This window comes from Perca fluviatilis, chromosome 4, assembly GCF_010015445.1.
Source record: "Perca fluviatilis chromosome 4, GENO_Pfluv_1.0, whole genome shotgun sequence".
In the NCBI taxonomy this organism is placed as follows: Eukaryota; Metazoa; Chordata; class Actinopteri; order Perciformes; family Percidae; genus Perca; species Perca fluviatilis.
This window is the reverse complement of record NC_053115.1, coordinates 32421305-32445710: the sequence shown is the minus strand read 5'-3', so window position 1 is coordinate 32445710 and position 24406 is coordinate 32421305. Positions and strand designations below refer to the sequence as shown.

The following is a 24406-nucleotide window of genomic DNA, read 5'->3' as shown; positions in this document are numbered from 1 at the left end:
CTGCACGTCGCTGATGATTGGGTAACGTCTCCGACACACCCGCCAAACGAGAGAAAACCGTTCCTAAAAGCACCGTTTCACACCGTTCCGAGGAAACATGACCTTAAACCCGGAAACCATGGCAAAAAGGTGCGCGCAGTTTTGAGATTGAACGTGCCCCTGGTTTCAAACTTTTAAGAAATATCCGCTTTGCAAAGTCTTCACTAGAGGGGAAATGACTTGTTGTTAGACCTAGACTTAAGGACACACAGATGTGTCTAAGTGAGAAACACTGAATGCAAACAGAAACTTTGTTTACAAGAAAATTCCACAGGGCACCTTTAATCTCCTAGTTGCTGGAATTTCTGGGACTATTTGGAGGATTGTTTTTGGTCCCTTGTTTTAGTTTTTAGCAAATGCAAAAATTTCACTTTGCGAGTCTGACCTTTGGTATTCACAAGAAATGTTCAATTTCTGTCAGAGAGACATTTGCTAATTGAATAAAACTGTGTTATTCCATACAAATGCTGGATTTATCCACAAAGGGACAGATATTTCATTGGCTACCGCCAAGTTGCAACATTTCTTGGGAAGGGAAATTAGACTTATTGGTCACATGCATCCCAACGTAAGGCTATGGTCACACATGGCGTCTTTTTTTAAGCTGCCAGCGTCTGTTTTACATTATAATCCTATGGAGTACACCGTGTTTTAAAAAAAGTCCTGAGCGCTTTTTTAAACGCCACCGCCGACTTTTTTTCTGCAGCTCAGAGCGTCTTTTTTTGAAGTTGAAAAAAGTTTAACTTCTGAAAAAAACGGTGTTCTTTCTCTAGCTTGCTCCTGCGCTTTGTTATATCTAACGTTAGCACCCCCCCCTCTCTCTCTCTCTCTCTCTCTGTTCTTTCTCTAGCTCGCTCCACCACTTTGTTATATCTAACGTTAGCACCGCTCTCTCTCTCTGTTCTCTAACGTTAGCACCCCCTCTCTCTCTCTCTCTCTGTCTCTCTCGCTCGCTCGCTCTCTGTTCTTTCTCTAGCTCGCTCCACCACTTTGTTTTTTCTAACGTTAGCACCGCTCTCTCTCTCTCTCTCTGTTCTTTCTCTAGCTCGCTCCACCACTTTGTTTTATCTAACGTTAGCACCTCTCTCTCTCTCTCCTTTCTCTAGCTCGCTCCACCACTTTGTTTTATCTAACGTTAGCACCTCTCTCTCTCTCTCTGTTCTTTCTCTAGCTCGCTCCACCACTTTGTTTTATCTAACGTTAGCACCTCTCTCTCTCTCTCTTCTTTCTCTAGCTCGCTCCACCACTTTGTTTTATCTAATGTTAGTAGCACCGCTCCACATAGCACTCTAGGATACTGTAACAGTAGCTGTTGTTATAGCAACAAAAGATGCTCTCTGCTTTTTTTTACTACAAAAGCGCCCTAGTCAACTTTTTCGTGTCAAAAAAGACGCCAAGTGTGAACATAGCCTAAGTATTTCTTAGTCATATTATCGACTTATTTGTTCTCAACAAGATTGTGGTGAGTGGCAGTGTGTGTGTTAACAAAGATTGTACAGGCTGAACAGAAACACTGACGCGCCCTCAGGTTACAAAGCTCCCGCTGACGTCGGCCGACACGCGTCAGGTGTGGCGTTGAGCTGTGGCGTTGAGCTGTGCGTCCGTCTCGTCCCTCCATTGACCCTCGTGCTCGCCGGCGCCGTCTGCGGTTCCGTTCGGCGAGTTGCCGACGTTGTCGTTGGCGAGCGGCTGTTGTTTTCTCTCCTTCCTTCCAAATCCTCCTTTTTTATTCGTTCTTCTTTCTGACGGATGAAAAGCAAACATTAAAACCACTAGTGGAAGGTATATTCAGATCCTTTACTTAAGTAAAAGTACCAATACCACAATGTAAAAATACGTACAAGTAAAAGTCCTGCATTGAAAATGGTTGTATGTAATGTAAGTATCAGCAGGAAAATTTACTTTTAAGTATTACAACTAAAAGTAGTCAATGCAGAAAAATCCTCCCATTTTAGAAACTGGAAACGATCCAAACAGTTCTGTTAACCAACTGTGTGTTATCAGCTAATCATTTCAGCTGGACCTGTAGGCCTTTATATTGTTGGGTAGTTACATTTTTAATAAAACATTGTATTTTATAAACTACATGCGTTTTGTGTGCAAAAATCTTAATGTGTAAGTAACTAAAGCTGTCAGATGAATGTAGTGGAGTAAAAAGTCCAATATTTCTCTCTGAAATGTAGCGTAGTAGAAGTAGAAAGTACCTCAACATTTGTACTTAAGTACAGTACTTGAGTAAATGTACTTAGTTACATTCCACCACTGGTTAAAAGAGTGAATAGTACAAATGTTTTTGTTTCAGTCTGCCGTTTATTTTGTTATGCTTTTGCCTGTCGCACATCTGTATTTGGTTACAGCTGCACTTTGTTGTATCATTTATAAAAAGTGCTCCTGCTGAATAAGCCCAGTGATGCTGCTCTCGCCCTCTTTTAACATCATTCCCAAATGGTTAAGCCTGACTGAGTGAGACACTTTGACCCAGCCGTGTTTTATTAATAATTATAAAGCACTGCGGACATATTGCACACAGTGGACTTAAGCTGTACACTCAGAAAGGTGATTCTGTTTTCTGTCACCCCATATCTGGAACAAACTGCCAGAAACTCTCAGTTCTTTTAAATCAAGGCTGAACACTTTTTCTGTTTTGATACTGCCTTTCTTTAAATTCAATTTTTACACTGCACTGTAACTTTATTGTATTTAATATACGGGCTGGGCAATATAACGATATCAGATCTACATCAATATGAGGCTAGATATCGTCTTAGATTTTGGATATTGCAATATCATTTAAGTGTTGTCTTTTCCTGGTTTTAGAGGCCGCCTTACAGTAAAGTGATGTAACTCTCTGAACTTACCAGACTGTTTTAGCTGTTCTATTATTTGCCTTTACCCACTTAGTCAATGTATCCACATTACTGGTGATTATTTATCAAAAATCTCATTGTGTTTAAGTGCCCATATTATGAAAAAAATCACTTTTTCTAGGATTGATTATTGATTATTTTGTGTCTCTGGTGCTTCCACACGCATATAAACTTGGAAAAAAAAACATCCATGCTGTTTTGAGTGAGATACAGGTTTCTGAATGTATCCTGCCTTCAGTCTCTGGGTGAGCTGGTCAAAATCGGCACAACCATCTACGTCATCGGCCGAAACGTAAATATTCCCACCCACTACCCCCTCCCATCAGAGCTTGTGTACAGTGTCTATGTCTCCACCCGCCAGGTACAAACACCGGTTTAGGAGACACCATGTCGAAGCACTACGGAAAGTGTTCTGTTGTTGGCTGTAAAGACGAGCACAAAACACTCCATCGTGTCCCAGCCGCAGAGGACAGAAGAGCGGCATGGGTTGAGTTAATTTTTGAAGGAAATGTCCCTGCTACAGTTGGCAAATGCTCGCTAATGCTAATGCTTGCCTAACTGCTAGCGTGGCATGCCCTCATACTCTGCTTCTGACTGGCTAGTAGTCCTTACCTAGCTACTGCGCATGTGCGACTCCCAACAAAGATGGAACAGAAGTGAGATGTCTCACTCTGTAGCTAAAACAGAGAGCTCAACACACAGGGTGAAAAGAGGAGCTGCAGCAATGTGCAGTACAACAAAAATATGGTGTTTTTTGAAAATTAAACCACGTAAACCTATTCTGGTACAACCTCTAAATACAATTATGAACCGAAAAATGAGCATAATATAGGCACTTTAATATTTTGTGAAACCAATAGTCAACCCTACAATATCGCCGCAATATCGAATGTATTTGGTCAAAAATATTGGGATATTTGACTTACTCCCATCGTCCAGCTCTATTTTCACATCTGTCTTATTGTATTTTAGCTGCTTTTATATTTTTAATGTTGTAAACTGCTCTTAAATGTTTTATGTAAAGCACTTTGAATCGCCTTGTTGCTGAAATGTGCTATAGAAATGAAGCTGCCTTGGCTAAGTGACTTTGAATGTGGCATGGTTGTTGGTGCCAGATGTGCGGGTGTGAGTATTTCAGAAGCGGTTCAGGCTGCTGTTGGTGTAGTGATGGTGTGGGGGGGGGATATTTTCTTGGCACACTTTGGGCCCTTTAGTAGGCAAACCAATTGAGAATGGTTTACAAACTACATACTGAGATATTCCTTAAAGGAGCTAAACTAAAACACGTTGATAACCTGCCAGAACGTCCTGTAATTGGTCCGAAAGTGCGTACCATCCCAAAAATGCTTTCAAACTAGAAACTAACCAAACCATGGTTCAGTTTGATCCAGACCGAGACCGAGGTTTAGCTGTTTGTTCTAGACAATGGTCCAGGGGAGATTTTTTTCCCCTCTGTAATTTTGGTTTGGATCAAACGGAATAGTCTGAAAGTCCGGACCAAATGAGGTAGGTGTGAAAGGGCCTGCAGATAGAATTGAAAAAATCTGAATCTATCCTTTACCAGAGAGTTAAAGGGCCTTTTCACACCTGAAAGTCCGAACCAAGGTCCGTACCAAGGTTCATGTTTTGTTTTTTTCTTTTTTTCATTGTATGGAAATGTATTTGATCCGGTCAGTTTTTGTTTTAAACTGCAGTTATGCAGGCGCACTAAAGAACTCTACATGACACAACTATGTTCTGTCGTCTTCACATACGTGAGCTGCATCTCCCGATAGTTGTATTTGATTGGTTTGTAGACGGGCTTCCCCGAGTTTTTTTCCAACTGACTTCTGCTACCGCGGCTCCTTTTGTTTTGTCGCGTTGTTGAGAAACAAGACACGGGAACTTCACTTGGGTTTTGAGGAGCTGCAGCATTTATTCAGACACAAACTGAAACCTACACTGGAAATGTTTACCATTAAAAGAAGATTCATAAAATCATGCCAACAATTAGGATTTCAATAGCTTAGTATTATTTGCACTAAAAAGGTATATAAGGTGTATAAAGGCTTACGCTGCCCTACAAATTATTGTAGGCCCTTATTAATATGCAACTTCATTTTATACAATATATGTAGTAGGGGCTCCCTTATCCCTTAAGGGGTCCTGGGCTTAAAAACACGTTGAAGACCCCTGGTTTATAACACGACACGGTAGGTGTATCTTTTATATTTTATATAGTTTTCATAGGGAGAATAAACCTTTATGTTATGAAAATCCTGCAAACCAGAATGAAAAGCCATCCATTCAGTAAACGGGGTATCTCACACTGTGCTGTACTAGATCAGAGTCCACCTTAAAACCCCATAAAACTGTCTTGAATTGTGTCGAACAGAAACACGTGTGTGTGTGTGTGTGTGTGTGTGTGTGTGTGTGTGTGTGTGTGTGTGTGTGTGTGTGTGTGTGTGTGTGTGTGTGTGTGTGTGTGTGTGTGTGTGTGTGTGTGTGTGTGTGTGTGTGTGTGTGTTCTTCAAGCACCAGAGGCTTTCAGACTTCCACTGTGCAACAGCAGAGCTGAGGATTCAAACAGCTGGTCTGCACCTTACCTTTCACTTCACAAGATTTCGTGTCCGCCTGCACGGCACGTGAAAAACAAAACGTAACGACGAGAATGAAAGACCGGCAAACGCTGGTGTCGGTTCCTCTGCGTGTTCATATTTGATCAAAAAGATTGTGGGAAAATGTGCAAAACTGCAGAGAAGCTAACGGTGGCTAAATAATTTTTTTTCACGCAGTGTAAATGTTGTTCAGGTGTTCGGTAGCCTCAGATGTTGATCCAGGATAATTACTGTGAAGTATTATGCAAACTGATGCGCAGAATCCTGCCAGTTGATGGTCAGTGCGGAGTCCAGATCTGACAGTGAAATATTCTCGGGGATGTATCGCTGCTTTTCAAAGTGGAATTTTGGCCACAAGTGTACAGAAAGGGTAAAAAAAAAAAAAAATAAAAAATAAAAAAATAATAGATCTGGCGTGTTCTCTGCTGTGAACACACTAATAGATCATATTGAATGTCGTTTTTAAAAGCCAGAGGATTTTACTTTAGTGTGTTTGAACTTGACGAATAAATATCTTTTCACAATTCATCATGACATATCGGGTTAAAACTTATCTGGATGTCTAATCTAGCTGTCTCGTGTTATTAAAGCAGGGTTTAGCCCACATAGAAATGTGGTTTTGATGTTCAGCGATGGAGAAGAGGGCTTCAGTGTTTTTGGCTCTGGTTTAAACGTGGAATAATGTTCTGTAATATACAGCACTGAGATTGATTTAGAGGTTGGTTGGACATCAGAGTAAAAACAAATGCAGGCAGGAAAGAAAGAAGGAATAAAAGAAGCCAACCTAAAACTTCACCTCTAACTCTTCAAATTAGAGTCCAGAAATGACCTTTTTGGTTCATCTGCCCTATATATATTTAATATTTACAGTACCTTTTGCTTTGTCAACTGAGGCTACATCTACACTAGTACATAATAGTTTTTAAGTGGCGTTTTGAGACAAAAACAATCTCTGCCTCAGCCTTTCTAACACGCCTAAATCACATGACCATTCACGTATACAGGGCATGCGTGTGCAGAGACGATGATCTGGAACTGTTCCTGAAAGGCAAACATGACTACAAGGTCAGAAATGCCCGTAATTTCTTCTTCATGTTGAAATAACTGCCGACAGTCAGTCCAGGATGTTGTAGCTTTTCTTCTTCTTTTTTTTTTTCTTTCTAGGAAAGGGTCACATGATAGATGGCGAATAGATGACGAATCAGTGAAGGACCCGTCATGAGTCATAAGACCCAATCAAGTGGCGTCACCACCGTTGTTTCCAAAGGTCTCCGTCTGTGTCCGTCCAGACTACAAAACAACCCTGCTGTTTTCAAACCAAAACGGGGACAGCAGTGTTTCCAAATGTAAAAGATATTCATTTTCAAACCAAAACGTAGAAGTGTAAATTTAGCCTGATTGTTTTCATGCTGTGTTGTTGTCTATCTGAACTCGGCCTAATGAGATCTAACTGGTGACCACTAATGGATCCTGTTGTATTGACAGCTCTAAACTGCTTCAGCTATATTAGTTGTTAGTTTCAGCCGGTTAAAGTGATGGTTCAGATTGTACTATTCAGAAGTTACCAGAGCCTGTCGGCGAGTAGCGTATCAGTTGAATAGCTTAGCGCTATGGATCTGAGTGTCTCTTAACATTACCCCACTAATATTGCCCGAATGATACAAAAAAGTACGTAGTAGTACAAATAGGTTATGCACTCATAAACGATGGATTGTAAAGTTTGTAAGTACACCAGACGTTTATGTAAATAACACTTGCCTGCTGGCTTCTGCTCTCTGCTGTTGTTGTTGCTGCTGTGAGACGAGTGCTTAGGGACATCTACAAATTACAACACAAAAAAGAGATGCAACAAAAATATTTATTAATTTAACTTAATTTTTAAAGTAAGTGCTGTAGAATAACTAGCAGGAGACAAGATATAATTGAGGTAAGTTTGGAGACATTACCTTATTTAATCATTAAATTAATAAATATTTTTGTTGCATCTCTTTTCGGTGTTGTAATTTGTAGACGGCCCTAAGCACTCTTACTGCCCGGTAGTAACAGCAGCAGCAGCAGAGAGCAGAAGCCAGCAGGCAAGTGTTATTTACATACACTTCTGGTGTACTTACAAACTTTACAATCCATCGTTTTATGAGTGCATAACCTATTTGTACTACTGTAGACGTTTGGTATCATTTTGGGCATTATTAGTGGGGTAATGTTAAGAGACACTTCGGATCCATTAGCCTCTGTGCTAAGCTATTCAGCTGATAACGCTACTCTACGCTAACTCTCCCAATGTTCGACCCAGGTGAAAAAAGCTTCTGGGGGAGTGTTTGGCTCGAGGTCATGGTGCAAAGGACCCTAGGGTGAAATTACTCCGAACCATCACTTTAAACTTTTCGCTTTTTAAAACTTGTTAAAACAACAGGATATCGAAACAGTTTGATTAAAAAAAAAGAAGGAAAAAGAATAACTCAGTTCTCCTGTGTTCATTTAAAACGTGCTCACTCATTTATAATATCAGTGGAGTTTGTGACTCATCAAGTTGCAAGAGAGTATTTAGAAATGTAAAAACTCACTTCTTTCAACTTTTTTGACATCTCCTATATCAACTATCAGCAGACAGCAGAGAATCCGATCCAAACGTCAGTAACCGGTAACAGGCAGCCAGTTAGGTCCTCAACAACGTTTTCTGATCTGGGGTCCATATCGGCCCAACAGCATCGTTTGTCAGTGCCATCTTTTTTTATTCAAAGCTTCTATTGACACCCCCCGCCCCATAGTTTCAGTAGGGAGATATGTTTGACCGGTGAGTTCATTATGTGCAGCGCGCTTAGCTTTTTTAGTTTAATAAACAAACTAAATAAACTCACAGAATGTTAAGAAAGGAAATATGCTGGCTCTACACGCAGTTTTTCCCCGCTGTTTCTCTCTCTGCCGATGTTGGCCTCTTTGTGAGAGCCGCTGCTCAGCGCAACTGGTTCTTCGAAGGCAGACCAAAGAGATAGCTAAATAAATTGACAAAAATTGCCCCCCAAAACCAACTGATTACGATATATACTTCCAACCCTAACTCAACATTCAAATATTGATGTAGAATTCGAATGTCCACCTAATGAATGTGAGAGCCAGTGGGCCAGCGATCCAACGTGTTCCTAACGGTTGTGTGGAAGCCGCGTGTTATTGCTATTTAGTGCGTTTCAGTCTCGCTTCCTCGAGTCCACACATTTCTGGCATGGGAGAAAAAGTTGCTCTGGTATATTGGCATTTCTTTCAACCAATCACATTCGTCTTGGGCGGCGCTAATCGCCGGACGGAGTAACAGTGCCGCTGAAAAATATAATATAACCAATGTTCTGTACGTTCAAAAGTTGTTTTAGTTGTGCAACAGAAAACTCAGATTGGACAGATAGTCTAGCTAGCTGTATGGATTGACCCTGCAGAGATCTGAGGAGCAGTTAACCATAGTCCTCAGAAAGCCACTGCAGTTTAGAATGCCAACACAAAGGAAGTGAAAGGTAAATGAAATCCAGCCTAAATGAGGGAATTTCCCGCGGCACCGGAGGCAAATCCCGGAAGTGGAAACGTCGTTGATATAGACTAAGTGCATTGTGAAACATAGTGGTTGTGGTTCTGTGAGCCGCAGCTGTTTTGTCTGTTAAACATTTTTAAACAACTTTTTGTGAAATATTTGTCTCTGTTTCCCCTTTTTTGTTATTTTAACAATAAATTATTTGATTTATCCTTGAACTGTTTGCTCCTTTCCCTTGGTTTCACCCCCCCCCCCCGGGTTTATTTAATTGTTGGTGTCCTCTGCTCCTAGACACCATAGGTAAATGGTGCTTATCTATCTAAGTCAAAGTCACAAACCTTTTGACCCCCCCTTCCCCCCGACCTCCTCCCATCAGAACGTCAGTCATTCTGCTTCTGCCTCTGAGAGACAACAGTCACCAGAGCGCTTCATCCCGTAAACGTAGCCTTTGGCTTTTCTCTAAGACTTCTCTTCTTGTTTCTTCATTCTCAACTTGGCTGTATTTTGCTGCGTGTACCTCCGCATGACAGGTTTCCTGCTGGGTTGAAAAATAAAGACTAACTGGAATTTCAAAAGTAATGTTGGGACAAACACAAATGATTCAGAAAGAATTATGGTTTCCTTCCCTCTTTTGGCTTTCTTCCTCTCTCGTTCTATCCAAAACATGTGGACGGGCGCTGTACACAAACGATTACATAAAGAAAATACAGATGGTGCTTTCACTATGTCGTGCACTTTAGCTGACATCCATCACTCTGAACTACTGGTTGCCTTTGGGCAGCTCCACAGTAGAGCTGTGGTGTTGTAACTGCTGTGCTAAGAGGGCCCATCACTTGCCTGGAGTTCCCGCTTTCCACCCGCAAACCTACCAGAAAAGTCTCAAACTGACATGTTAATTCCGAGCCAGCTGCTCACATGACATGGTAGTCGCTTGGGGGGGGGGGGAGCAGTGAAAACTTAATTCCACGCTGGAGGTCGGCCGCAGATTACTTCTCACAAGTCGCTTTGAATTATATTTTGTTGTTTATCTCTTGCCTCAGAGGCCAAAGTGATGAGAAGAGAGTTCAGTTGTGTGTGTTTACATCAGAGCGTCTCTTTTTTTGCCCCTCATTTATAGGAAGTGCCACGCCGTAACGCCCCGCCAGCCATCTGCCCTCCATTAGTAATGAGAGCCCATCTTCAGATTGGGTTTTTAAATCCCCTCCTGTCTCCTCTCCTCATCCTCTTCCTTAAACCAATCAGCTCCTCCTCTCCTTTTCCAAATCTTTCTCGATGCACTCCGCCCTTCCTTTCCTCCTCTGCCATCCCTTCCTTCCTGTAATCTGTCCTTCATTAGAGATGCTGTCACAATGGTTTTTGGACACTGAGCTGATGATTGGGAATTAAGGCTGTCCTGAAGTGACTCTATGTTCTCTCTGTGTCGGTACATTTGCATTCAGCGCTGAACTGTAGGAGTTAGCAGTTAACTTGTAAACATGAGCATGATCGTACATATGCTCCTCTTAGCACATGCATAGATACAGTATAGGCAGTTCATACTTATTGCGTAACTGACTATATATGGGTGTACAGCAATGTTGTGACCAAGTCATCTTTGCTCAAGTCCCAAGTAAGTCTCAAATCGTTTGGTCCAAGGCTCAAGCAAGTCTCGAATTATAATTTTTTTGGACAAGTCAAGTCACAGTTACTGTATGTAGTCTCGCATTGTCAGACCTTCCTCCACAGCGCTGCGGAGGAGGGTCTGGCTAGTCCACACAGCATTCCAGGATGGGAGAAAAACGTGCTCTGGTTTATTGGCATTTCTTTAAACCAATCGCAATCGTCTTGGGGCGGCGCTAAGCGCAGAATGGAGCCTCGGTGCCGCTGCAAAATAGTCTCGGGAAGGAACTTGTTTTGGTGGAACGTGTGTACATTCAAAAGTTGTTTTAGTCGCAACAGAAAACTCAGATTGGACAGATAGTCTAGCTAGCTGTCTGGATTTACCCTGCAGAGATCTGAGGAGCAGTTAACCATAGTCCTCAGAAATCCACCGGAGTTTAAAATGCCAACACAAAGGAAGCGGAAGGTTGCGGACATCTGCACCAGAGCAATCACGGATGTGGAACGTCGTGGAAAAATCCTAGCTTGCACTTTCTGTCTGTCTTCCATCAGAGTGCAGTTTTTCCTTGTCTTTCATATTTGCATTTACTATTGTGGAACTGGCAAAGACCTGGTGGTTGTTTCACAGACAAAAGTGATAGGGCATTTCACAGCCTTAATATGAATCAAAAGTGTAATATGACATTGGCAAATATTAAATAGGTTATTCAATGCTAATTCATTAACACAAAGCAACACATATTATGTCAATAATAGCTAATAACCCATCTTTAAAACAATTTGTTTATTCAGGTTGAAGATAGTTGCAGCACAAAAGATGACAGGGTAGTAACTAACTCTCTCAGTGTAGTTTTGGTATAGGCCTACAGAATATCTAATCGCCATGTTCAGGTACAGCAAGTAGCCTACTTTATATCTGAAAGTGTTATAGTAATAGTAATACTCTGTAGTATGTTTGTGTAATTTGGGGTTTCTGTAGCCAGTGACTTTTCATTATTTATATTTTATTTTCAATGCAGATCTAATGGCATTGTACATTAATAAAAACAACCCCAATTCTTATCATTGGTTTTGAGATGTTACTTGCTGTGAATACTTTGTCTGATAGGCTACAGTATTGTGGCATAGTATCAGGACATCCTGGCTAGTGTCTGTCGCGCACGGCTAGGTGCGAATGGCCGGATGATGGGCCTATTTGGGAGAAAGTCCAGGGCTGTTTTTTTTAGCCCCAGTCCGTCCCTGGCCTCAGGACTGCCCAGAGGCACAACAAAAGGAACATTTTAACTTTGTGTTGTGGAAAAATGTCATTGGAGGATATTATTAACTCCGCCAAGGAGGTTATGTTTTCAGTTTTGTTTCTTTGTCTTTTTGTCAGCAGGATGATGGAAAAACTACTGGCCCAATTTTCATGAAGCTAAGTGAAAGGGTGTAGCGTGGGCCAAGGATGAACCCATTAAATGTTGGAACGGATTGGCCTTGGCGGAGGTCTGCGCTCTATGAGTGCCCCTTCTAGTTATTATAGGTTTTAAAATTCCTCCAAGATTCCAGGTATAAACAAAAAATAAAGGGCTGCTGGGTAAAAAGTTGTATAAATTGTTGGGGAAAGCACTACCTCATCGTTGACTGCAATTCCGGTGAAAGAAGCTGGATATGTCACAAATGTCTGGTTAGTTCAAAAATCCTTCCCCCACAGATATGCTTGCTTTATGCAAATGTTTATTATTATTGCAACAATCCAATACTGTACTGTATGCTCAAAGAATCTGCTGAAAGCATAATATAAATCAAGTCCATCAAGCAACAACAGGTGGGCACATTCACCAGTGTTTTTCCCCTATGTTGATTTTGTAGTGGCGGCCCACCATGGCAAAATTTCTGCCACCACGGTATCAGAAATAGGGCTGTACAAAAAATGTAGTCGCGGTTGCCTTTTAAATGATCCCGCCGACATAATGCATAATTGGCTGCTGCTCACATTGCAATTTAACAACAAGTAGAACTATTCAGAGGTTAGTTTAACCTCTAGTTTAAGTTTTTGATGTAGTTTATTGTCAAAACTTTCGCTTTCTTCCGAGTCGATAATTAAACGAACAGCTCCACGAAAAACGTCACCACGGTGGGTCCGTTCTAAGTGTAGACCTGTTGTAGATGTTAAGTGCCCTATAGTTCCTCAAAAAATACAGTTCAATCACAACTGAAAATATGCCTCATTGTGTGTGAATAGAGGTGAATAATATATATCTGTTTGTGTTGCAGCGAAGTGTCAGTTCCGTTTCATACCGAAAACATTTGGTGGCGGCGGGGGGGTTGTTCGGACAGACCTGCCCCCACTGCTAAAAAAAAAATCCTAAAGGAAACACTGCATTCACACATGAATGGAACATTACTTGGTAACACCAACACAATGTAGTGTTCCACTTTACAATTGGAAAGGTGAAACTGAACAGCAGCTCAACACAAAACTATGGAGCTCGTGCATTACAGCAACAGACACATTTTACCAGTACGCTAAATGTAACAATGTAATGTAACAATGTCATTGCGTTTAACCTCATGTAGGAAAATAAGGGCTCACAAAAACGTCCCCTTCTACTTAGTGATATCAGAACAGGGTGATAGAAAAAATGAATTAAAACAAACAATAAATACACTGTGCATGTAACAGTGGGGAGGGTAATATAGAGCTAGGACTCTATATATATATATATATATATATATATATATATATATATATATATATATATATATATATATATAATATATATATATATAGTAGAGAGAGACTGGACATACTCCGGTTGGTAACTCGGTTCACATCGACACTACATGCTAATAACTCTGAATTGGCAGGTCAAACTTTTCAGAAATCGGAATCGGCCAAGACAATTGCAATCGGTGCATTTGCAGTCGTGACATAACAGCAATTCAGTCTGATGATCGGACTAATTTCCTGCCATCTTGACTACTGTAGCTCCTGTAAGGTTATAGCCGGTCTTTACCGTCTGCATCTGGTCCAATTGGTCCAACATGCTGCTGCGCGGTCTCCTGCTGGCACAAGAAGAGAGAGCACATCACCCCTGTGCTGGCCTCTCCTCACTGGCCTCCTGTCCACAGAGCTGATTTTAGGGTCTTATGCTTTGTTTTTAAGGCTCCGCAGCGGCTAGACGCTCCGTATATCTCAGCTCCCTTAACCCTTTTAAGTCTCCCTCACATCTCTTAGGTTGTCTGAGGTGGTTGGCTATTAAACAGTCTGGGCTGAAAGTGGAAGCTGTTAGCTGCTAGATTTTAAAGCCTCTCGTGCTGTGTAGTGGTTTACCTCCACTATCGACTCACAACGCATTTCTGCCTCTTGGCGTTTGGTTCTTTTGCTGTTAGAGTATTAAGTTATTGTTAAAAATTGGTGTTGGTGTCTATTTTCATATCAGTTGCATGATAACATGCCTCTCTACAAGTTCAAAGAGGCTCTAAAAAATCTTCACATTGTTAGAAAATGCATTGAAACAAGACTGTTTTGGGTGAGTTTTTGGCAATGACTGACACCATTTTTACAGAATAACACTTTTTTGCTTATGCTGACATACTGAATATAAAGTCCTAGTCAGCTAAGCTAGATAAAAGTAACAGAAAATACATGTTTTCCCTCCGAAAAAGTCTGAATACTTGCTTGATTTTAGGTAAAGTTGTACTGCAGTGAAGTACAATTGTGGCCACTTCCCACCTCTGATGTGTGCATCCAAATACACACTGACCACACGAGTCCAAACCTGTTGTTAAACCAACCAACAGAAGATCTTTACATGCAGCTGCTCACCTTTTAACACACACACACACACACACACACACACACACACACACACACACACACACACACACACACACACACACACACACACACACACACACACACACACGGAGACAGTGAACCAGATGGGATGTAGCTGGTATGTCATGAGAGTGAACCATCCCTCAGCCATCTTTACTGAATCAAGCGCTGAACGCGGAAAAAAAAAACTGCCCTGCTCATCGCATAACAACCTAACCACAGGCAGGCTACGCACACACACACACACACACACACACACACACACACACACACACACACACACAGAAATTCCATATATATTATCTGAAACCATAACACTAACCGTGCGACCACATCACAAGCTCTTCAGTGGATACACTCAGTTTTTGGAGGATTGTCCCGATGGTCAGCTTTTCTGTTAAACAATGAGACAGCAAACTCTTCTCTTATGTGTTGCCAGTATACTATTGATCTGAATACGCCAACGGCAAAACTTAATGCTTGTTTTAAATACTGCCGTTGAATTTCGTATTTTTATTTTCGTATAAATTTAGTAAATTCTAATTTGCGGGCAGGTTTGGTTGTTTTTGTAATGAATGGAATTTCCTGAGAGAAAGGGAACATTGCATGTGTTAGTGAAGATGAGAACAGAGAAACTTTGAAGGAAGGAATGGGCCACTGAGATAACTCTTTAAAGAGTTAACACCTGTTTAGAAGAAGAAGGCCATGGGACACTCTCAAAAGCCCCGGTAAAAGCAAATAATTCATTTAGACTTTTTTTTAAATCACAGTTATGTAAATGGTCAGTTTTTAAATGTAATTTGCAGCCAGGGGGTCTAGCAACTCTCTCTCTTGCGAGCTGGAAGTCGGTGGGCGGGCTTATGGCTGCCGCTGCTGGCGAACAGCGGTCTTTCGAAGCGGTTTTGGCCACGACTCTGGAAGACTTGGAGATAAGCTTTTCTTTGAGAAAAGAACAAAGAACGGCACTGAAGTCATTCTTAAAAAAGGAAGATGTGTTCGGAGTTTTGCCGACCGGATACGGCAAAATTTTTATCTATCAACTAGCTGCGCTACCTTCTTCGTTGCTCTGCCTGGTTGTAGCGCAATCCTATTGCGTGCAGAGAGAATTTGAAAGACAAGCGTTTATCCCGCACCTTGGATTGAGCCCTGTCAATGGTGATTTCCCAGACCCAACATCTTGATGTGGGTCTGGCTTGTCAGGATACCTAATGGTGTTTAGCCATGCAGATACTTTATGTGTCATGGTTTTAAGATATCACCAACCAAAAGTAATGGAGGTAAATGCAACTTTTGTGTTGGGACTACTTCTGTGTTAGGAGACGAGGAAAACTGTGCTGTGGATTATCTACATACACTATCCAGGACATTGTTTCTGGAAACATTCCTGCTTAGATCTTTGATATTATTGTCCACAGATAAACCGCGGCATCAGTAACATGGTCAAACACGTAAGACAACATGTTTTCACTTTCCTCAAGTGACTAGAGCCAGACAAGCTTATTTAAAAAAAAAAAAAAAAACTTTCACAGGACTAGTGTTACCCAGGGACATCTAGTAATTTGTAATAACTGCGGAGGCCGTCTGTGATCTTTATCCTGTCCGATCTGCCATGTCTGTAAATTGTCAAGTAAAAATTTCGCATATTTTGCCAAAAACAGAGGTCGTGTTATAATAGTAGTACCGTGAGTGAAAACTTCTCAGCCAATCAGCAGCTTCTACCCCACGTATGGACTCTTAAGCCCGCCCACAGGCTGCATCGTCACCAGCATGTGATCCATTGAAATGAATGACGTTTGCGCGCAAGCTTTTCAAGCTAGCTCAATGAGACAGACACAGACCGTATCTATTAGCTAATATGAAACGCAAAGCAGCTTGTTTTCATTTAAATTCAGCAAGAAACGCTCCGAGGAGCAGGAGGAGGACATTTTAAGTAACGCGATTACAAGTGACGAGTTACCATCCTGCTCGGCCGCCCTCTCCCCATCAAGTCCTCCCGTAGCCACCCCCCCTCACACCAGCAAGGCAAGTAGGCTAACAGTTAGGCTAACAGTTAGGCTAACGTTATCGTTAGTGTCTGGCTGTCTGTATGCAGGGGGAACACGGGTTTTTTTGGCTTATTTTAACTGGCCCATCCAGTTTTCTGGAGGCCCACCTACAATCAAAATCCTGGCGCCACTAGTGGTATGAGGTATGAAATAGGTATAAAAGGTTCAATCATTTTTCAGTGCTTTGAGCAACACAAACACAATTCTGGTTATTTCACTTGTATTCTGTATGGCTCAATATCATCAGGGCTAAGTGAGAAACATGTATTTTCGTGATATGAATGAATCTTTAAATCAAGATAATATCTGACTGAGATGTGGCTACGCCTCAGAGGGCTAAAATTGACTAGACAAAGACGAAAAGCAAGAGGATTTTTCAAAAATGCTGGTATTATCCTCTTGAGCTTGTACTGACTCAGAGTTACACTCAGAACCACATGTTGCGGTGGGGGGGGGGGATGTGCTGTACACCGGTATAACGGGCGATAAATCCACATGAAGATATAAGCGGCATGGAGCCTTGTGGTGCCAGCTCACACTGAGAACAGTAAAACCAACTGCGGGGTCAGATACAAATATGCGCCCTCACATATACACAAGCAAATACACGGGACAGCAGAGCAAGAGGAGGCGGAAAGATTACACAAACACCTTCAACATTTAACTTTTGCAGCTCTGAATGCAGACTGGAATTATCTACAGTAGGTTGTACACAACATTTGTCTTCAGATGCTCCACTGGGCCTGCTCCGTGTACAACAGTGGTGGTCGTACTGGGCAGCCAACAGTAGTATGTCCTCTGCAGTGTCTCCTCTATGTTGATAGCATAGTGGTGCTGCGCCACGGTAAAATTTCCAGCGCCACGGTATCAGAAATAGGGCAGACGCACAACAGGGTTTCCGCTATGTACACCACGCACCACCGTTCCTTCGGCTGTTTATGAAAAGTGATAAATTCGTAGAGCCGTCTGCTCTACGACATGATATCCGCACTCACGCGGGTCCCGTGAAATTTGACAGCTACAGTTTATTGGAAAATAGTGTTGGGCACACTGACTTTGATGAATTTACTGTTTATCAGACCCCAGATGAGACAAGAAGCTAATGTTAGCTAATGTTAGCTAATGTTGCGGTGACGGGCCCTCTGCCTCTGACTCCCGTTGCAGGAGAACGCTGTATTCCTCCGACACGCTGTATTAACGTTACTGTTTTAAAAGCGTTTTCCAGGTTAGTGGGGGTGCGTACCGCTCCAAACCAACATGAAAAACGTAGCTAGCGTTTAGTTTTGTTGTTAAACTGTGTGTAAAATGAGTGCCAACGTTAAATCACTCTACGGTACCGTCTATTTGCTGGATGGTTTCAAGGTAACGGTCGGCAGCTAACATTAGCAGATAAGCCCGTACACTGACGTCCAATCCCCCCCCCATAATTCTAGAGGAAACATTGCTCTGGATCTCCATCCTCTGGACCTAACCTCCCTTTAATCCCAGAGATGGGAATATTTCATAAAGATAACGTGCTGTGTATATAACACAAATATGGTCACGTGGGTGCCCGGATAGCTCAGTTGGTGGAGCGGGCGCCCGTGTATGGGGATTTGCTCCTCGGCGCAGCGGCCGTGGGTTCGACTCCGGCCTGCGGCCCTTTGCTGCGTGCCCCTCCCCCCCCCTCTCTCCCCTTTTCATGTCTTCAGCTGTCCTGTCGAATTAAGGTCTAAAAAACAAATATGATCACGCACTGACAGGAATGTCAACATCCAGTGATGCATATGTTTACCGACTCAGACGTTCTCTCATACGGTGTACCAATAGATACCAAAGGCTTGTGTAAACGTACCACAGCAGGTGCAGTAGGAGCACGTCTCTGTTATTACATTAAGAAGTACATCCAAACTCATTTAATTTAACGAGCAAGTCAAATAAGCCTTAATGAGGTCTTCTCAGGGATCACTGGGCAGCTTCAACAGATAACAGCTGGGGAAAGGGATGCCTGTGAGCGGTTAAATAATCACAGAAAGCAGACCGACGGGGCATCTTTGATACATTCAGTACTTCCAAACAGTGTATACATGACCGCCCATGGAGCATACTGAATCTCTAAAATCTTTATGGTCTGATAAAAAGTGTATTAAAGTACATTGAAATGGACTGAATCCAGCCAAATTGAATCAGTCACACTAACACGAAACGATGAAATGAAAAATGAAAGATGTCTGGAATCAACCTAGAAACATACTTTTCTCATCTCTGCCCACAACTGGGAAAGGAAGAAGGGAAAAAAAAGAAAATCTCATTACTGGCTTTCACTCAGGCCTGCCTCCAAAGCACATTAAGGACATTCAAGGCGTAAAAGTGAGAGAGAAAAGAGTTAGTGTGCAGCAATCTCCTTGTTCTCTAATGAATACCTGTTGTCCAGAGTTTTTAGTTCCCCCCGAGGCTGTCTGCACCGCTATGCACTAACTCGCATATGATACTTGGGAAAATGTACTTTAGCTCTCTGTCTGTGTTGTGTTAGAGTACACTGTAAGCTCTACCCAGATCCATGTGTTGCAGGACGACATGGCCACTGAGTTATGCACTGTACAGACTGCATATTGAAGTAGCAGTGCCCCAAACAGTCAAATGTTAAGTAAATCCTTTTCTGTCGGGCAGGATTTTATAAAAGCTTGTTCTTTGCAATGTAATCCAGTCCCTTTTTATTAAAACAATGATTTTTTCCCCCTCTGCCCTCAACAAATATGACTTAGAAACATCAAGTTGTAAAATTTACATGGCTAATAGCTCCCGAAGCCTTCAAGCTGTATTTGCAATGGCATTTGGATAACTGGTATCAAAGCAAGTATTCCTCAGAAACACTTCTTTGAAATGAGTCTCTAACAAGGTTATATTTGTTTGTAACCTACAAAACCATCTCACTGCATTTTTGGAAATGTGTACTGATGCTTATTGCAACTGTGTCCATTTTCGGACACCGTTTGCGGCTGTTGGCCATAGCCGGACACATCCGGTCTGATGCTGTTCCCTGACTTTCGTGGCACTTTTATCTGGGCGATCGAGCCCAAAGTGCAAATAGAAGTCATTTTTACACATCTAAGAATCTATGTGTGAATTTTTTTATAAATGTACATGGACATCTACATGTCAAATTAGTATACAAAAGTGACTTTGATAAGAGAAAGCTGTAAGAACTCTTGAACTCTACCACCAAAGGTGGTGGTATATCGTTTCATTCAAAGTCAATTAAGGAGCTTTTACTGCATCATTTGGAGTTGTTTAAGCATCCTGTTTTATTGTGAAGAACAGAAGTAAGGTCCTGGATGTGTTGACAGTATTGATGTTAATTTGGGCAACTTGTAAATACGGTTAATACCCCCGAAAAAAACAGAAGCGCCCAGTGAGTTTTTACAGCAGGGTGTCTGAGTATGGCCAAGGGTAGCGCACAGCTAATTCATCGGTATCAGCTTCCTTTTGCCGGCTCAATTAACCTAAAAAAAATGGTTAAAATGATATTCCGTTACAAAGTAGTAGTTTGACACCGTTAAATTAACTGTAAACATTATCATTTATTTATATTTGTATTTAAACGAGTATTCTGATAGAACCTTAACCAAAAAGTGCCCGAGCATGGACACATTGAATGTTACAATTACATGATAAAGACATCATGATTTGATCAGTTCTGACAGTAACATGAACTGATCATCTTCAGCAGTTTGTAACCTGAAAAGGTTAAATGGGTATTAAAAAGACAAAACATAGTAAAACAAATAGTAATGTTATTTGCACAATTTGGGAAATGAACCAACACAATCAAGACTTCAAAGTAAATACATCGGCCCACCATTTTGTCTCCTTTATATAATCCTAGCTGCAAAGATCTGCTCTCATCTTTTGTTTGTAGACTACATAAGCCGTGTTTCCAGAATAAAAAAAAAAAGTCCTCAAATTTAGCAAAAAAGTTTTTTACGCTTACTTGAGGTGATTTTTTTTTTCCTTTGTAGAAAAAGAACAAAGTAGATATGGATATGGAAACGCCTTTAAGAATAAGTTCTAAGTAGCGTAACATTTAACTCACAGGACTGAGGACTGATCAGCTGCTTCCCCTGTCAGCATCTTCCCAAATAGTCCCATAACGTGTCTTTGTCTCCAGACAGCATGGAACAATGGCCAATACGAGCTAGCATGAAAAGAACAAGTACAAATTACCCAATTGAACCAATTTCCTGAAGACGTCTCTCCATTTTTCTCATAGCGAGAGAGTGTGAGAGAGAGAACTAGAGAAATCAGGTTAGATGGCCAAGGCAACTTGTTTAGTTTCCGGTTAGCAGCCTGTCCTTTTTCTACTCTGTTTATTGGTGGATTACAGCCATGCGTAGCTTATATTAAACCGCCAACTTCTGACCAAACTACACTGTAGCCTAGTTTATTTGCTCCAACCCACTTGATCTTTTTTTGCCACATTTCAAAAGTTTGCTTAAAATTACATTGTCTATATCAACCATGTTCCACTTCTGGGATTGCTTCGTTGCCGCCGGAAATTCCGCCAGATTTCTTTTCATTTTGGCCGGATGTCCGTTACCTTGCAGTTTCTTTGTCTTGCCGTTCTAACCTCCGGTGGATTTCTGAGGACTATGGTTAACTGTTCCTCAGATCTCTGCAGGGTAAATCCAGACAGCTAGCTAGACTATCTGTCCAATCTGAGGTTTCTGTTGCACGACTAAAACAACCTTTGAACGTACACGTGTTCCACCAAAACAAGTTCCTTCAACTCAGAGTTCAGGGTTAGACTCAGAGTTTGTTAAACCTCCTTCTTGAAACGGGCCCCAGATGTTTTGTGGACTGACTGTTGAATATTTAGCTCCACATGTCTGAATTCACTGAGGGATAGTTTAGATAGTTCGCTTGCTGCCAGAAGTACCCACTTTGTCTGATGCACATATGTTCTCAGTGGTGGACTGCGTTCAAAGAAAAAAAATGGCCGTGGAAATTTAAGCCAGAATGGCTTACTTACAACAGTATACAACCTTTTTTTTAAGTTCCGATTTTATATACAGTGTACGTACATTTTACATTAATCACATTCATCTGTAAAATACATCTCAATTGTTGCCATCAGTTACTTCTAGGCTTTCTGTCGATGAACATTTGACTTTCTAACTGAGCCACAAGCACCCCTGTGTGGTGTTGGCCAGACAGACTAATGCAGGAATAGGCAGCACAGCATGCTTAAGTGTATACATTCATGTTGGAATCATCCAAAGGCCTGCAGCTCAGCGAGAACAATTCCCACCATTCCTGTCTGTTTAGCAGTCAAAGAAATACATTTGTCTCTGTCCAGTATCCACCGACACATCATAGCGTGCAAACCACACCAGCAGGATTTTTAGGGAATTTCATCAGGATTTTTTTCATGCTCGAAAAACATGTCAATTTTCAATTTGAACAAAAATAAATAATATAGACACAGGAGACTACCTGCACTTTGAGACACCGTGGACACTGCCGGAGAAACAACACAGACATGACTTAATGGTGCGTTCAATTGTACTTTTTAAGCTCATTGTGCATTCAACCTTGTAAAGTACCCTTCTGCCATCTAGGGGTTCTTCTTTTTGTCGTTTAACGACAGTTAAGGCACCATTTAGGCACCGGCTCTGTTTTAACACCAGTATCGGAAAAAAAACAAATGATACCCAACCCTAATCTCCACAGCCAGCTGTTGAAATTACACAAATCTCTGACTGTATCTCTGGTCTTTATGTTGTGATCATATTTCTATAATGACTGATCAAGGCCCTCAGTTTCACTTTGAGCTGCCCACTGCCACAATGTCCATATTTTTTTGTTTTAGCATAATCCTCATGAGCCTACTTTTTGTCGATTGAGTTCTGAAGTTACTCAGCCTGGTAAAGACATTTTGTCCTTTCAGCAGCTGACCGTACAGCTGGTTCTGAAGACAGTAACGCCATTACCGTTTAGAGTCCGTGTAGATCAAACAGATGGATGCTTCAGTATTTCAGGGTAAGAGAACGGAAAAATGTCTTTGAAATCATGTCCATGATCCTCACACATAGACTGAAAGCCATGATTGATCAACCTTATCTTCAATGTAGTTATTATCACATTTTGCCTTTATTTGAGCGTACAGAGTGGAGGGAAACATGGGGTAATGACAGTGGTCGAATGTAACTAAGTGCATTTACTTTTAAGTACTTGTACTTCACTTGAGTCTTTTCATGCCACTTTCTACTTCTACTCTGCTACATTTCAGAGGGAAATATTTTACTTTTTACTCCACTACATTAATCTGACAGCTTTAGTTACTAGTTACTTTACAAAGATTTCTGCACACAAAACACATGTAGTTTCTAAAATCTGATGTTTTATAATAAATTAAACTACCCAACAATACATACGCCTAAAAATCAGGCTGAAATGATCAGACCATTAAACACTTAGTTGATTGACTACTGTTTGGATCATTTCCAATTTCTAAAATGTGAGGATTTTTCTGCTGTGAGTACTTTTAATACTTTAAGTTCATTTTCATGATGATACAAAGGTGCTCTAAGCGATGTCACACGTTTTTTAGGCTACAACATTTTTTGTCACATACAGCAAACATCTCCTCACTATCCGCGATCTGCCTGTCCCCTGAACACGCCGTAAAAAAACGCGGTCTCTGTAGACAGCTCAGGCTCCACACACGGCAACAAAAACAAACTGGCCATCCTGCACCACCAAACATAACAAACAGTCTTCCAGCGTTCCAGCCAATAACCGACAAGAAAGATTTGGGGGTTGGGGTTGGGGGGTTAGTGCACAGAAGCACGGAAGGGAGGGAGAGGGGATGGGATAAGGAGGAGGGAGGGGCGAGCTAGCCTCGTTTTGTTTGAAAATACTTCGAACGTCACCCAACATCGCTTAGAGCATCTTTAAGTAACATTTTCAATTCAGGACTTTTACTTGTAACAGAATATTTTTTACAGTGTGGTATTAGTAGTATTACTTAAGTTAAGGCTCTGAATACTTCTTCCACCACTGGGTGATGATAAGAGTCCGATTGGAACTCAACATCACGGTCACCGCAGTTCAAGATGCTTGCCTTGCTGTGCCACCAGGACGCCCCAAGCTATAATTGTGTTTGTGCCTTTACACCTAAATTAGCTCAATGTTTTCGTAAGAATGCCAGACCAGAAAATTAGTTCATATCCCCATTTGCAGCATGGTGGCCCAATGGTTAGCACTGTGGCTTCACAGCAAGAAGGTTCTGGGTTCGAATCCAGGTCGTTCCAGGGCCTTTTTGTGTGGAGTTTGCATGTTCTCCCCATGTTTGCGTGGGTTTCCTCCGGGTGCTCCGGTTTCCTCCACCATCAAAAACATGTACTAGGTTCTCCAGTCAGTGCCCTTGATCAAGGCACTGGCTCAGATCTGGAGTTGGTCCCCGGGCGCTGTGATTGGATGCCCACTGCTCCCTTGAGGGATGGGTTAAATGCAGGGAATGAATTTCGCTACATGTATGTGTATGTGACAATAAAAGTAGCTTTTTTTTTTTATCTGTATAATATTAGTGTCCCTCCAAATGTAAACCTGTTAAAGTCACGCATGGTCTCTCTTCATCAGTAATGCTGCTCCAGAAAGTGTCGCTTGTTAACATCACAGACCGTAAAAATGGTTCTCATGTTTCTAGCTGTGGGGGAAACTCTTGTAAACAAATTTTACTAAATGTATGCATGATGACAGAGATAACATACTGCAGATAGAACATCCCATGCAATGTAATATAGTACAACTGTCCTGTAGTGAATTCTATGTTTATAAATCAAACATGTTTAGGCATTTTTAAAACCATTGGAGAGTTTATACCATTCTATAGTCATTTTTGGGAGTGTACTTCTGTAGTGTTATTGTCTCAGGGCGTA

At 41.5% G+C, this 24406-nt stretch overlaps 1 protein-coding gene and 1 long non-coding RNA gene across 2 annotated transcripts in view; one reads left to right on the top strand and one right to left on the bottom strand.

Moving 5' to 3' along the window:
* Window positions 1–24406, top strand: part of LOC120556794 — a 46002-nt gene that overhangs the window by 10533 nt on the left and 11063 nt on the right. The gene's annotated exons all lie outside the window — the stretch shown is intronic.
* The window catches only part of rspo4 (R-spondin 4), a 63643-nt gene continuing 40623 nt past the window's right edge, over window positions 1387–24406 (bottom strand). Inside the window, exon 6 of the mRNA XM_039796522.1 lies at window positions 1387–1781. Coding sequence (XP_039652456.1) covers window positions 1603–1781 — 179 coding nt within the window. The 3' untranslated portion in view covers window positions 1387–1602. The remainder of the gene's footprint in view (window positions 1782–24406) is intronic.